A 15,645-nucleotide genomic window follows, 5' to 3' on the forward strand; every position below is an offset into this window, starting at 1 on the left:
ATGGGGTCATGATTGGTCCACATTATTAATTAATCAAATAAAGCGCCAAAAGGGTCGAAATATAACATGCAGAATATGTACATGATTATCATCATTTACTATATGAGGTTATATTTCAGACGGAATCGAAAAGAAAAACAGACTTGGTAGTTAGTGTTTAATTGACAATTAATAAAAACAGCAAGTACTTAACTCTGTTCTCACTCATACTGTACAGGTTTATATAGTCACCCCCCTTAATTACTTATTTTTAATTTTCTAGAAATAGGGATATCTTAAAAACCAATCCATTCCAATGCAAAAGCAGCACCGGATTTGCGTAAAACCCACTTGATTGCTGCACCTCCCTCTCAGGGTTCTCTACTCTCTCTCTATTAACTTCAATCCTAAGTATGATTTATGATTTATGATTTAGCCCCTCCGCTCTTTAAATGAACACAATTAGTTTTTGAGTTACTCCCTCTCCACCCCACAACATAACAATATTTCTACCTCTTGAAACATTTTAAATGACACAAGCACCACTGGGTAATATTTCACGCTATTTAGAGGCAGTGACCACTTCAGAGTTCACATTCTTCCTACATCATTAAGTAAGTAACATTGGCATTCCCACATAGTCCTCTCTCACAAATGGGTCGCCATTCCTGTTGTGTGAAGCAAAAATTAAGGAAAGGCTTATGGTCCCCTGAAGAAGATGAGAAGCTATTTAATTACATAACAAGATTTGGAGTCGGATGCTGGAGCTCGGTTCCCAAACTAGCTGGTATAACAACTTACAACTTTTCTTCTCTTTCAAATGAAAAAAACATGGGAGAGAGCTTCTTAACTCATTTCATGATGAATTTGCAGGATTACAAAGATGTGGAAAGAGTTGCAGGTTGAGATGGATAAACTATTTGAGGCCTGATTTAAAGAGAGGCATGTTCTCACAGCAGGAGGAGGATCTTATAATCAGTCTTCATGAAGTTCTTGGAAACAGGTAACATATATTGAAGGATGATCAATATGATTCATATAAAACAAATTCTTTTTCTTATGTTAGATAACAAGAAAATGGCTATATATTGATTGGTTGTGAAATGGTTTTTCTTTTGAATATCAGGTGGGCTCAAATAGCAGCACAGTTACCAGGGAGAACAGACAATGAGATTAAGAACTTCTGGAACTCATGTTTAAAGAAGAAGCTTCTGAAGCAAGGGATTGACCCAAGTACACACAAGCCCCTCACAGAAGCTCATGTGAAGGAAGAAAAGAAAATCATAGAGACATCACCAATGCAAACACCATTGTCTCAAGGCCCTTCAGTTCCATTAATCTTTCCTTCATCACAGGGATCATCACTTCTAATAAGTGATTCCAGTTACTATGATGGAGGGCTAACAGAAGCCTCAAGAGAAATTTTCATGACCAAGCCAGCATTGGACCCTTTGTCCTACTATGATTTTCCAATGGGTGTTGCACAGTCTGGTTTTAACTTACCTGTTAGTCAGTATCAGACAAGCCTTAAAGCATCTGATCAGAACCCCTTTGGACCCAATTCAAGCTATGTATTCTCTTCAATGCCAAGTCTAACCAATTCTGATCACGGGAACGTGTCGGTGACTGAGTTTTCAGACAACAATTCAGCTTCCAAAATAAGTTCATTGTTCATGAATGACCAGGTGAAAGAAAGTTCCAGCAACAGCTCAAACTTGAGCACCATTTACCATGGAGGAGGGTGTCATATCAGCAGCATGATGGAAAATGCAGGGTTCTCGTGGGAGGGTGACAACAAGTTTGACCCTTTGTTTCAGTTCCAAGTAAATGCCACAAAATCAGAGGATTTTAAGACAAGTTCATGGGAAGAAGGGCAGCTGCATACTCAAAATTCCATAGATTTCACGAGCTTTCCGTTAACGTCACTTTCAGAAGATCTAACAGGAGCAAATTTTGATGTATTCCAGCATATATGAACTGTAAATTCTTTTCTTTCTTTCTTTTGATTTTTTGAACTCTTTTTCATGTTAGCAAAAATAGAATGATGTTGATAGTACAGGAGATTTGTAGCAAAAGATTTGAGATGAGATGATTCCCCCCCTCCCCCGCATCTATTATTACCATTGATGTATCTGTTTTCATCACCCAAAGTTTGAATAACGATATATTCAATTGAGTGCAGCTAATTTTGTTTTATGACTGTAATATTTCCATGTTGTCCAACTAGTGAATTATTATTATCATTATTATTTATTACATGCAATTACATTGCCTATATGTATTATCCTTTCCCTTTTTTTTTCTCCTTTATCCATGTTGTGGTTTCTTTAGCTGTCCTCTATAGCAGCTGGTCAAAGACTCAAAAATATGATAAAAAGGACAAAAACCCATACACTGCAGCAAATTACGAATTCCTTTTCCATTTCTTTTTCCTTGATCCTTCCTTTTATAATATATATCATATTATTATAAAATCACATATGGGGACACACGCTCGTGTGTTTCTCAAAGTGTACATGATGTATACAATGGGCTTTGGTAGAGATATATTAGCGCTGGCATTGTTTGAATAAGAAGATTATCCTGTCGTATCGTATAATGAGTAGATGATGCTTTCGCTGGCATATGACAGCACCATGTATTTAGTGAATCCCTCCAAAAGGCTAAAATTGGCTGCCCAAAATCTGCATTATTGGAGAGAGATACCATATAACTGATTAAAGTCTAAAGCTAGAGGGTCCTCTCCTTCTGTGTAACATATACGGTTCCAAATTTAAACCAGCTTTAAAATCATCTTTAATTTGCTGTCACCACAGGCTGCTCCAAAACACAATATATCAGTCACCACTGGCGCAACCAATCCATGCTTAGTGCATGTTTGATTTGCAGTTGAAAATATTGCAACGTCCTAATACAAGTCCAATGGATAAAAGTAAAATGGACGTAAAAGCAAAGGTCCTGATTCGTTGATAAAATTACTCTTGCCTCAAATGTAATTCTGTAACTGATTCCCAAACATATGACCACAACTTGCATGGTGATTTTATATGATTGTATGTATAAATTATCTTAGCTAGCTCGTCATGGTTCTGACAGTTTTCAAGAAATTATGTTTTCAAGCACAGAGGATGATGTGACTGTAGAATTTATAGCAGCTGAACTTAATTTGCCTATCTGTTTCGTTGTGTTGCTTATATATATACATGTTCTCTAATTATGAAAAAGATAGCCAATTAAAGCAAATGAAATGAGAGAAGAGAACCCACACAATGAACACCAACTACTCTAGTACTTGTTACAACCACATATGCAATCAGGCATAGCATAAGCCATTAATTGAGTCATAAATCAGGATAAATTAAAGCTGCTCTCAATTCTCACGCAAACCCATCCAAGAAAGTCAATTGGTCCAATAGGTTTAGAAAAGCATGGTGATGGTGATGATCAGATGAGAGATCATAGATGGTGTTTAATTGTTTGGACTCAGTGCATGTAACTTTGAGCCAATATGTTGACTTGGCTAGCAAACAAAAGTGTGCAGTAACTCCGGCCAGGACCACAAAATGGTCCTACCCTAGTTTGCTACTTTGCCATATACCAAATTAAGACGGTGAAAGTCACTACTACTTCAATTAGAACAGCTGTGAACTAAGGCATAACCATACCATAAAAGCAAGAGAGGGACAGTGCATAACCACATCATAACTTAATTAACTTGAAGTGCTAATTAGGCTAAGCTGACGCTTGATTTATCATGTATGGCTGTTTTGGCAATTAATCTAAAGGTTCAAATTATGACAGACATTGACAAAAAGATAGATAATTAAGCCACGGCTAGCTTAACATGTACACATATCATTGCAAATTACGAAAGCTCCTGCCGCCAAGCCCCGGTAATTATCAAAATCAAAGAGATTCTGATTGTGGAGGCAGTTATACGTGTTTCTCTGGTCAAAAGTTGTTTAGGTTCTGAGCAAAATCAGAGGCAATAACATTGCTGTGAAAAGCAGGTTCAAAGTTATGATTAAATAAACCACTGTAAAACCTTTATTATGGAGCGTGTCAAACCTTCTGTCTTTTGATTTGGCGAAATGAAAATACTAACCTATCCACGGCTAATATATAAAATCATTTACTAGTTATTCCACTTGATTAAATATTTTTAAAAATATTAAGTATTGGTGTGCATATCACTTTTAAACATATGACATGGCCACAGGGATTAGATCTTGATATTTTGATCGATTACTAGTCGATCTCTGATTTTTGGCAGGAAGAAATATTAAGTACTACTTGATATTTTATTTTCTTAACTAATATCTTATTGACACTTATTAGCATTTGTTAGAAAGGAAAACATGCCGACGCATCTTCTAGCTAGCTAGTTACCTGAGGAGTTCGAGCACCATTTGAATTTCTCATAAAAGTAAAAAAAATAAAAAAAAAAGTATAATTAACAAAGAACGTAGGAAAAGGGGAAGAGAAATAGTATTAAAAGATATGGTTGAAGTGATCATACTAAGTAATGTTGTAGCCTTTTCGGGTCAACTAACGTTGCACCCGACAAGTGATATTGAAATGCTTTTGCTGAATAATGGCTTTTGAACTTAGCAAATTCTTAACTAGTTAACTATATGATATAGGGACACCGACAAGATGCTGTCTCATGCATAAAAGGGAAAAAATACCAACTAGTTATCATGTTAGTCAAATATATATACACTTGTTTTCTTTATACATATCATAAAGTTTTAAGCCTCAATTTGAATCTAAAATTAAATTTTCACATGCTCTGACTTTCTAAATAGTAAAAACTGTAAGTCTGTAACACATTACTCTAAACTATGAAGATAAATAAATAAATATTACACATTCATAGATGTAAAAGGTGTGTATAATCTTAAATTACAGTTATTGATGGGTGAAATATTTGGTGTATGCTAAGCATAATTTTTATTGAGTTAATTGCTATCAAATCTCGCTTGGTGGGTAATCTTCTTTAGGAGATTCTTTAGGGTGAGTTTGATCGCTAAGGAAAGAAAGATTAAAGGAAATTTGTTATTATTTAGTGAGTTTTATACTTCTTTTACTCTATTTTAATTCATATATTTTTCTCTGTTTTATTTTATTTCATTTTCCTCCACTCAATCAAATCGTACCTTAATGTTCAAGGAGTTAATTGAGTGGTTTCAATGAAATAAAATTGTTTGTGCTTTAAGCCCGCACAGTAACTTTAGACTTTTGTTGTGTTAATGTTCTTGGGAGCTTCTTTGTCCTACCACTTATTATGAATAAAAAATAAAAAAAGCTAAGCACAATTTACACGTTGAGGTTGAAATGATAGCTAACAATTGATTTCTATTGGGATTGGCATTGGCACCAAAGTAAAGAAGTCAGGAAATCGAATGAAAATGAAGTTAGGTAGAACTCAATGATGCATGGTGTTTGGGCTTTAAATCGAATGCATATAAGTGAGGCGTTGAACTTAACCTAAGAGCTTACGCTTCTAGAGAAAATAGATGGACCATGGCCATGAGGACGAAAAACAATGTCAAAGACACACTTTAACTGCCATTGGGAATGATGAATTTGAGCCCCTAAAGACCTTGCAAATATAATTACAAGCACTAATAAGAAGAATCGATGATACATATATTATAATAAGTTATGATAAAACAAACGTACTCCCTAGAATGATTGCAAAATATCTAATAGTAACGATTATGTTTGACATTTCGGGATTCTTTAACCCGGTAAAAATTGCTAGAGTACTTTTACCGAATGAATTCGGCTTTATGGCTATAAAAATGATTATGACCTTAACACCGCAAAGGAAACATGATGCTTTTTTTCTATTTTTTTTTATTATTTTGGGCTAACGAGAAAGCGAACAAACTTAAAAGTACATAAAGCATTTCTTAAATTGAACGTCTTAATAATAGCTACTCATCAAAGATAAGCTGCCACGCCAGTTGACGTCCATGGAAATGTGTTTTTCAGTGATTGCACTTTCTTCACTCAAACCACGAAACTTCTAATTACGTATTCAGGGGAGTGTGTCTTCTATTGCATATACGAATACTAAGTGTGACTTTCTAGTTTCATCATACTTATGAATTTCTTGGTTTAACAAAGTAAATTGGATTTGAATTTACTTCTTACTCAAGTTACTCTCAACCCAAGTCACAAGGAATAGGCCAGAAAAAAAAAAAATTTATAGTAGTAGTTTGCAAGAAATCACAGGTACAAATTTCCTCGTAGTCATTGAAAAAAAAAAGTTATTACCAACCCTCAATGACAAGATTTCCCAAGTATTTTATTTAGTTAACGATGCAGGTGTTTATTTGTGCAAAAGTGCAATCCTAAAATATTGGCAATGGGCCATTTTACTTAGCCCTACACCATCATTATTAGTAAATAAGTGGCAGCAGATCCGCTTCATTAGATTAAGGAAAAAATATTCCTAAATAAAAGTTCAGTGTGGGAATAATAAAAAAATATCATTTAAATTGGATCAAAATATACTTCTTTATTTGCCATAAGCATAGGGCGAAATGAATTTGGGTGATGCATCTTTGTGGAGGACCATTGAACCAAGTGTACACTGCGTGTGCATTTAAGCATATAATGATGTGTAATCATAATTTGATAGTATTAGATACGTAATCGAGCAACTAAAAAATTGTGGTCTTTTGCAAATTGCAATCAGTTAAACTCAGAACGTCATGGCATATTGTTTTCTGAAAACCAGTGACAAGGCCTGTACAACAACAAACTGATATTTATTTAGCATACTGAAGCAAATGGGAATTTAGAGTGGTCTCCCCTGCTCTCATTAACTTATCCGTCCTCTTCAATCTGATTACTATGTTGCAACCAACAACAAAATCCGATTCCAGGGATGACGTTTAATGACATTAACAGATTAGGTCTAAGTAAGTTATCACACTAATTCCACGAAAGATGGTATCTTCCAGCATCGTCACAATTATCTTTGGGATAGAAATACCCCAACTTATAGCAGAAAACAGACATGCATAAGGCCTTGTTAAACATTATAGAGTGTTTGATAGAATGGAATGAAATAAAAGTAAATTGAGATAAAAGTTTTGAATTAAAATAAAATGTAAAAATATGAATTTCACCTCATTTTACTTTTCATTTCATGTATTTTCAACTCTCCTTCACTATAAACAAACGGGGGCTAAGCCACCTGCTAGTCCATTTCCAAGTTTACTACTTGATCACTATTTACTTAATTATTTTTCAGCATATACAGTGCATAATAAGCAAAATGAAAATGATTCAGAAGAATTTAGCAAAAATGTACCTCTGGTGAAATAAATAAATACACAATAAAATTACACGTTCATGGCTTTAAACGACATGTTATATTAATACAAATATTCACCTTGTCTAATCAAGAAAGGCAGCTACAAGCTTTGGAGACACTTTTAATCCATGACAATTTTGTATAAGTTTCAGACTGTCCATAATGCCAAGGAATTCTTTAGAATTTTTACAGTATAGTTTTTTAATCAATATTGCTATTTAAGTTCAAGTCTCGAACTCCTCTCACTAACTGCCACACTCTTCACTTCGCAAACATTGGATTGTCTCTCAGAAAATTTCAAGATACCCTCAGGTCCACTTTTATCACCAGTGATGTTGTACAAGCTGATATTATGCTTCCACAAAACAATGCAAGGCTCACTGTTTAAAAAAACAACATATTTGTCCATATATTTTACCTAGCCTGTCCAGAGTGCAAGCTGCAAACTTTGAAGACACTCTAACCCAAGACATGACAACTGTGTACAAACTTTACCCATTGCATTATATGTAGGTTTATATGGTGAACAAGAACAAGGAACTCTACAGATATGGCAACCAAGATAAATATTGAATCAAAATTATGATTGCCACTAGCCTTCACAAACATTAGATTGCCTCTTGAAGTACATCCCAAGAGATCCTCAGGCCAACTAACGTCATCAGTAGTATTGTACAAGCTCCTCTTATGCTTCCACCAAAGAATGCAAAATATTCATACCCCTACTCCCTTCGCTTAATAACAGAACAATTTTGAAATCTAGTATTTTTTCCTTCCAAATTTGATTGCAGAGGTAGTTAAATCTAAGGAATACATGGCTTCAGCTTATTCGTATAATCTCTGCAGGAATTTAGATCTCTTGTAGGAAACCCTAAGCAAGTGGGACATTTAAGTGATAATAACTGTTAATGCAGATGAATTTCAACTGAAAAAATTAAGTACAATGATATCCACGCAGTGAATAAGAACTTTTTTCCCAAGGTAAGCAGATAAAGCATTAATCTAACCTTTTTTTTCATGACATATATCAGTATAATAAATTTAATCTAGATATGTAGGAAAGTATAATTAAATAGAGCAACAAACAATCCTGTGAGTGTGGTTTTTTAAACTTTAGGGAAAAAACAAACGCTTGTTTAGCCTTTTTAAGAGCTTTCAGAAGCTGCTATTTTTAGCTTTTGGAAAAGGTACTAAAACAGCTTTTTTTTTAAAACAAAACTAATCTAATTATTATAATTATTTATACACTTTTTTTTAATTATATAACTACTTTTCCTTAAGAAAAGCACAAACAATCGGGCCCTGCATCAACATGTGGGAAGAACATAAATTCAGAGGGAGAAATGCATAGTAAAATGTTGTCATGCATATAGACACAATTCAAGGCTTTGTTTCATTTATTTTCTTTTAAAGGGAAGGTCTATGTCATGCTTTAATCTACATAAGTAGCAACTATGGCTTCGTACATGTATAGTATACACCAAGTCAAACACATATCAGAAGTCTATAAAATAGAAATCTAATCATTGAAGTGTTACTTATCAGGAGAAAAAAGGAAGGGCATGAAGTCACAAGAAATAGAAAAGTTGGTAAAGCCATCAATTACACTGAAGTCTAATGCCATCAAATTATTGAAGTGTTACTTATGGGGAGAAAAAAGGAAGGGCAAGAAGTCACAAGAAATATAAAAGTTGGTAATGCCGTCAAATATACCGAAGTGTAGGCTATATCATGTGCAACATTTCTGAATGTATATCCGTAAATTTACTCATCTTGTTGAGACAGCCAGCCTTACGTATAATTTGGATGACCAGTGAGTCAATATCACAAATAACAGAGGCTATTAAATTGAAATTTTGACATTTTCACAATGTAATAAATCATTTTCTAAGTACAATACACTCTTACTTTTCCATTCAAAAGACTTACAAGGATCATTATTTTGATTAATGCAATCAGTGGCACTTACAGCCCCAAGGGCTGTCTGTGCAATTGAGCTCCAGGCTGATAAAGAGTGAGGTGGTGTATGGCCTTTGCAAAAAGGTCCTTCATATCAGGATGTTGTGCTTGAACAGGACGAGCAAACCTCTCTAGGGTATTCAAAGCACGTTCTTGCTCAAGGACCTTACTGTTACCTACATTTAAGGCAAGGTAACAAAGTAATTTAAGGCCATGAACTTGTTGGCGATCATTTATCTGCAGCAGGCTCATTAGCTTAGGGATCCCATCAAGCTCAAGTATTGCCTTAGAATGGTCAATGCAGTTGTAGTTGTCTGGGCACACAAACTTCCCCAAAGCAATGGCAGCCTCACTAGCCACATCAACATCTCTGTTACCAAGCTGAGCAACTAAAGGACCAATAACCTGTGGAACCTTCCCAGAGAAGTTTCTGGCCAAGGAACCAATTGCCTTTATAGCAGGAATCCGCAATGCCGGATCACTCTCCTCCTGAACCACCCTCAAAAGTTGATCCAAAACTGCCTTGGCTGCCGGTGCAGTTCGCTTAAAAGCAGCTCTTCTAAGATCAGCATTCGACTCTGCCACAGCAGCAATCTCCATGACAGCCATAAGACAATTGAGCTGCAATTCCCCACTCTCGGACTCAATAATCTTAGCAAGACAAAGCAAACCTTTAGTCTCGGTAATCTTCCTGCAACTTGAAAGACACCCTTTGGAGAGTTTCCAAAGAGCCTTAGCACAACTGATTTTGACCTCATTCCTCAACTCCGGGCTTTCAACCTCTCTATCTCTTCGCTGGTGGCTGGAGCCGCGGCTACTCCCATCCGAATTCGCCTCCCCGACATTGGACAAATTGAGAACAAGCGAATGAATGCTGGCGCGACCGGCCATGGGGTCAGCAAGGACAGTACCCATATCCATGGACAACAAGGACACAAGGGGCCTAGTCACATTGGCCCTGATGAACTCCTCGCGAACAAGCTCATGTTGCTCAGCCATAGTAGAGACCAAATTGGCAACAGAGACACGAACCCTCATAGGGGAATCACCGAGAACCTGAACAATGGTGGGGACAGCATGGGACTCCACAATGAAACCAACAATCCTGTCTTGATTGGTTGTAATGTTAACAAGAGCATTGGCAGCTGCGATCTGAGCATCGGGGAAAGAAGCTTCCTTGAGAAGCTTAAGGAGGGGCATCACCCCACCTTCCTCCAAGATGATAAATTTTGTACGGTCGTTGTCTCTGGCGAGTGAACCGAGTTCGGTAGCGGCTTCGGCGCGGTCCTTGGGCTGGCCCAATTGGAGAGTGTAGGTGAAGGTCCAGACCCAAGCGAGAATAGGGTCGTTGCTGGCAATAGGGGGAAGTGAGACATTGGTGCCGTCTTTGGAGTCCAAGATGGTGAGGAGCCAGACCAGGTCGCCGTTGGAAGATTCGAGAAGGCTCCAGACTTTGCGGAAATCGGCGGTGGTGGTCATGGAGAAGACCTGGCGGAGGACGCCGCCGTGCTTCTTGCACTTGCGGATGAACGCTAACGTGCGCTCTAGGTTTTTGAAGACCTCGCCGACGATGCGGCGGATGGGGCGCTCGTTGAGGCACTGAGCCCCCGACACAACGCGCACCACGGAGCGGAGGTTGTCACAGACCACCTGCACCTTACGCGCCAGCTCCGTGCAGTCCACCTTAGACGACTCCGCCTCCTGAGCAAGCTTTATCACACGCTCTCCGAGCAGGATGGGATCCAGCAGCTCCTCCTTGAGGCTCTTTTCCTCTTCCGGGGTAGGGGTAGGGTTAGGGTTTGGGTTACCCATCATCGGAGACAATACCAACCCGCCTCGCTCTTTCTGTTATTACTTTATCTTCTATATACTCACTGAAGAAGAGCGAAAGACAGAGAAAGCGAGAGAGTAGAAACAATGAATGATCCTTCTTCTTTTTTTTTTTTTTTGAATTGACGAAGTAACAAAGCAAGAAGCTGGTAATCTAGTACTCCTCGTACTGTTTGTTTGCAGAAGGATGTTTGTTCATTGGTTGCGCCTTCTTACACGACTCTGCCTTCCCGGGATTATTGACTCTCAGAATAGTATGTCTCTAATATCAAAATTAATTATTAAAAATAGATTAATAATATAGATAGGGAAAATTAAAATAAAAATATCGACAAACATACATTCTCTCTCGGAACTACCACGTTAAAGGGAAAGTGTGAAATGCGAATTTTTTTTTTATTGAATTAGTTTTAGTAAGTGGGATTTTTTATTTATTTTTCAGAAGAATAGTTGTTTTGTTTGTTATTAGTTAAGATAGACATTGACTCAAATCAATTATGTTTAAAATAAAATTATTACAGATGATAAAATTTATTTTTAAGTATTTAATATGATTATATATTAAAACGCAAATCCAAAATCTCTTCTTAAGAAAAAATAATTCTATCTGAATTAATTCCCATGTTTCATTGGTGTATTGTTGAGAGGAGTAGCAGAGAATATATTATTAGTATAGAAGAGATGCGAGAATATTGATTCTCCGTTACTCGTTATTAAAGACTTGGAGTCAAGTCAATACTCGGGGTTGTTGTTGACTGAAATCAAAATATTCATGTTTTAGAACATGATTCCATCATCCATCGCGCGTTAATTAAATTTAAATAATGTTATCTTCTTTCATTATGCTTTTTATAGTAGTAATTTTTAATGTTTGATAAAATAAATATATTTAATATTTAAAACATAAAATATTTTTAATTCTTTTTTATTTAGTAAGTAGGGAAATTTATAAGAATACATTATTATTAGAAGATTTAAAATTATTCATTATATTTACTTCTAAGATAAACAAGAGGTTACTTAGGAGATGAGGAATTTGTTGTAAATTTTTAAAAAATGAAACTAAAATTAAAAGAAAAAAACATTTTATTTGGTTACTTTAAAAGATTCTTCATTAGAGGATCTTATTTTAAAATATTTACTTTCTTTTCTTCTTGAAAAAATTGAGTTGAGATAAACAAAAATTATAAAAAAAATTAATAAAATAAAAAAAATGAATTTTAATTTAATTTTTAAAAATCAAGATAAAAAAAATATACTAATAAAAATATTTAACTCAAGAATAAACATAAAAATATATAAAAAAAAACAATTTAAAGCTTTTTAAATTTTGGCATGGTTATATACTTATATTTCAATGAAGTTGCTATCCTTCATAATTGGGATCTGACGTGGGCAGAAATCGTCGTTTACTAAGTACTACAGGATGGGAATCACAGGATGCCACGAATGAAATGACCCGCTTGTTACATTTTCAATGACCTTGCTGACGTGGCATGCCTATAATAATGTCACTCCAAAGCAATAAATTTGATGAAAGGGCCACTAGACTTGACTTGCCTCTCTTGATGCTGAATTTCAAAATGGATAAATATTGAGATAATAGTTAGGTTATTAAAGAATGAAAAATTTAAATTTTATTTATAAAAGTATGAAAAATTAATTATATTGTTAATTTTTTCCGATTAACTCAAATGATTATGTTTACGTGACATCTTTGATGTGATAACATGATGTTTGATTATTATTACATGTTACTATATATAAATGTTACATGTAAGAAAATTAATTTTTTGATTTGTTTTTTAAATTTAACAATTTGTTATTATTTTAGTCTTGAACTTAATTACTTATTAACAATTTGATTTCTAAAATTAATTACATATTATTATTTTGTTCCCTAAAAATACTTTTGAATTTTTAATAAAATGTCACACTAAACATAAATTGTTAATATTGTGATAATAAATTATATTTATTTATATTGATAACAATTATTTATGATAATGAAAAATAATTATCAAAGTATAGATTTTAACAAATAATATTATAACAATGACAACCAACAATATAACTAAATTGAAAATAAATAACATATAAAAATTAAATTAGTTTTTGGTAAGAATCAAATTAAAAATGTGTATTATGTAAATATATAGATACTAACAAATAATTGTTTTAAAAGTTAGTATATTTATTTAATTAAGGAGGAAATTAAAACACAAAGAGATACAAAATGAATCATTTTATTCAATCAAAATTTAAGATAAAATTATATATTTTTCTTTTTTACCTTTTATTATATTTTCTTTTATTTTGTATATTCCAACATGATTAAAATAATGAGTAAATTATATTTTACACTCAATTTTGCAGGTTGTATATATTGTATATTCTAACATGACAGACAACGATTATCATCTTTATTGAGAATATAATAGGTAAATTATATTTTTATGTTCATTTTTGTAGGTTATATATTTTAAACTTATAAGAGTCGTGCCCACTAATACTTAATCGTTGAACAACGATGTGAAAACTACAAAAGAGGACATGGGAAAATGGTTCTAACACTTTTATTTTTCATGTTTTCTAATACTCAATCGTTATAATGTCTATGTTAATAATTTCATACAACACAAAACTTAATTGAAAGTTTAAAAGTACATTTAGGAACCAAAATAACAATACATATAGTTAAGTTTAGGGATCAAAATTCCACTAAGTGATTAAATTTAAGGACTAAAATGACAATAAATTATTAAGTCAAAGATCAAATTGAAAAGTTAATTTTTAACACGTGATAGCCACGTAGATGAAACACGACAACCATGTGAATAACATACCACAAGCCTTAATTATCACATCATTATCAAAAGTGTTATGTAGGTACAAATCTTTGAGTTAATGAAGAAAACTAACAATAGTACTAATTTGTCGTACTTTTTGTAAATTTGGGATAAAATTTTAATTTTTCATCTTTCAAGGACCTAATTATCAAAGCCTAACAAATTCAAGAATAAAAATAAGTTTTTATCCTTTCAAAATTAACATTCCCTCCGTGCTTATTTATAAGATGTAATAAAAAAATATTTATTATAAGACTTTCTTTTATCTCTTGTGTGCATTAACTATTTTTTACTAAAACATCTTTATTTATTTTAATGTATAATTAAATGCTACTTTACATTGTTATTTTCTCATTTACCAAAAAAAGTTATTTTCTCTCTCCTATAAGATTGAAAAAGATGAATAGATTTTAATTACTTTTAAAGACAAGTTTAGAAAAATATTACTCCCTCTAAACTCTTTAAGCAAAAAAAGTTGTTTTTGAATCTTGGACTCAAATACAAGGAAATATACTTCACCCCCATTTAATGATATGATTTCTAAAAACACCTTTCATTTAATTGTAACTCTATTTTTAAGGACTTTATTTTTTTCATGATATCAAATCCTAATGAAATATATTTTAGGGATAATCTTATTTTTTATTTGAGATCGTAAAATTAAATTGTTTTAACTAACTTTCTTAATCTGTGTGAAAATATATATTTTTACTTATATATGATGATTCCGTGGAGAATAAAGTTAAAGACAATGATTTGAGACATTAATGATAAAAAAAAAAAGATTAAATGCATGAAAAGTGATGAATATGTTGTCTAACATATGATGGTTGATAATAATTTCTGTACACAATTTTAATGAAAATTCATCATCTGAATAAATGAGGATTAGAGACAATGATAAAACTTAATTTATCATTCCATATATACTCAATACAAATGAGGTATTTTATTTATGAATTACTTAATTTTTTAGTCCTTCTAATTTTTTAGATCCCAAATTTTAATCCTTCAAAAGTTTTTTTTAAAAAAATTAATCCTCCATTAATTTTCCATCAACATTTTTAGTCCTTCATTCATTTTTATTGCTCAAGATTTGTCATTGTTAGTCTCTCATTTTTATATATTTTGAACAAATTTTGAGTAATAAAAACAAATGAGAGACTAAAAATAGACAAAATTTTGAGGGACTAAAAATGCTAGCAAAAAAATTAATCAAAGACTATAAACTTAACTAAAAATGCTAGCATAAATTTTGAGGGACTAAAAATTGAAATTCAAAAAAATTGAGAGGTTGTAAACTTAATTATTCCTTTATTTATATTTACAGACACAAATCTACAACTCAAAAAACTCGCCCAATGTATTGGCCAATAAAAAAGTCATTTTATAGTTAATTTTTTTGGTTAAATTTTCACAATCAAACCCAACCCCTCTCACAATAGTTGAAATTTTTTTATCTAATTTCAACATAAGTCCAACCCAGCCCATAAAAATTTAGGACAATTTTTTTTTATATCAGTGTTAGTTAGTTTTTGTTAATAGAGAACTTCAAATCCAAGACTTCTCCCTCCTCTTTTCACCACCAAACCAACTTTATCTCTTTAATCTCTGGACATATTAATAGACTGAAATTCTTCACACAATTTCAAAATAGGTCCAACCCAACCCAACATATTTTTAGACATATTAAGT

The 15,645-nt window shown here is 33.3% G+C and overlaps 2 protein-coding genes across 2 annotated transcripts; one reads left to right on the plus strand and one right to left on the minus strand.

Annotated features, from left to right (window-relative positions):
* The first annotated feature begins 295 nt into the window (after nucleotides 1-295).
* On the plus strand, nucleotides 296-2,186 carry LOC114411990 (myb-related protein 330-like). The gene is made up of 3 exons (XM_028375750.1): nucleotides 296-766; nucleotides 853-982; nucleotides 1,106-2,186. The coding sequence occupies exons 1-3, from the start codon at nucleotides 634-636 to the stop codon at nucleotides 1,953-1,955; spliced, it is 1,113 nt and encodes a 370-aa protein (XP_028231551.1). The 5' UTR covers nucleotides 296-633; the 3' UTR covers nucleotides 1,956-2,186.
* Nucleotides 2,187-8,985: 6,799 nt separating this feature from the next.
* On the minus strand, nucleotides 8,986-11,343 carry LOC114411991. Its single transcript, XM_028375751.1, has one exon. The coding sequence runs from the start codon at nucleotides 11,084-11,086 to the stop codon at nucleotides 9,278-9,280; it is 1,809 nt and encodes a 602-aa protein (XP_028231552.1). The 5' UTR covers nucleotides 11,087-11,343; the 3' UTR covers nucleotides 8,986-9,277.
* Nucleotides 11,344-15,645: the final 4,302 nt, after the last annotated feature.

Source organism: Glycine soja, chromosome 5 (assembly GCF_004193775.1).
Source record: "Glycine soja cultivar W05 chromosome 5, ASM419377v2, whole genome shotgun sequence".
NCBI classification, from domain to species: Eukaryota; Viridiplantae; Streptophyta; class Magnoliopsida; order Fabales; family Fabaceae; genus Glycine; species Glycine soja.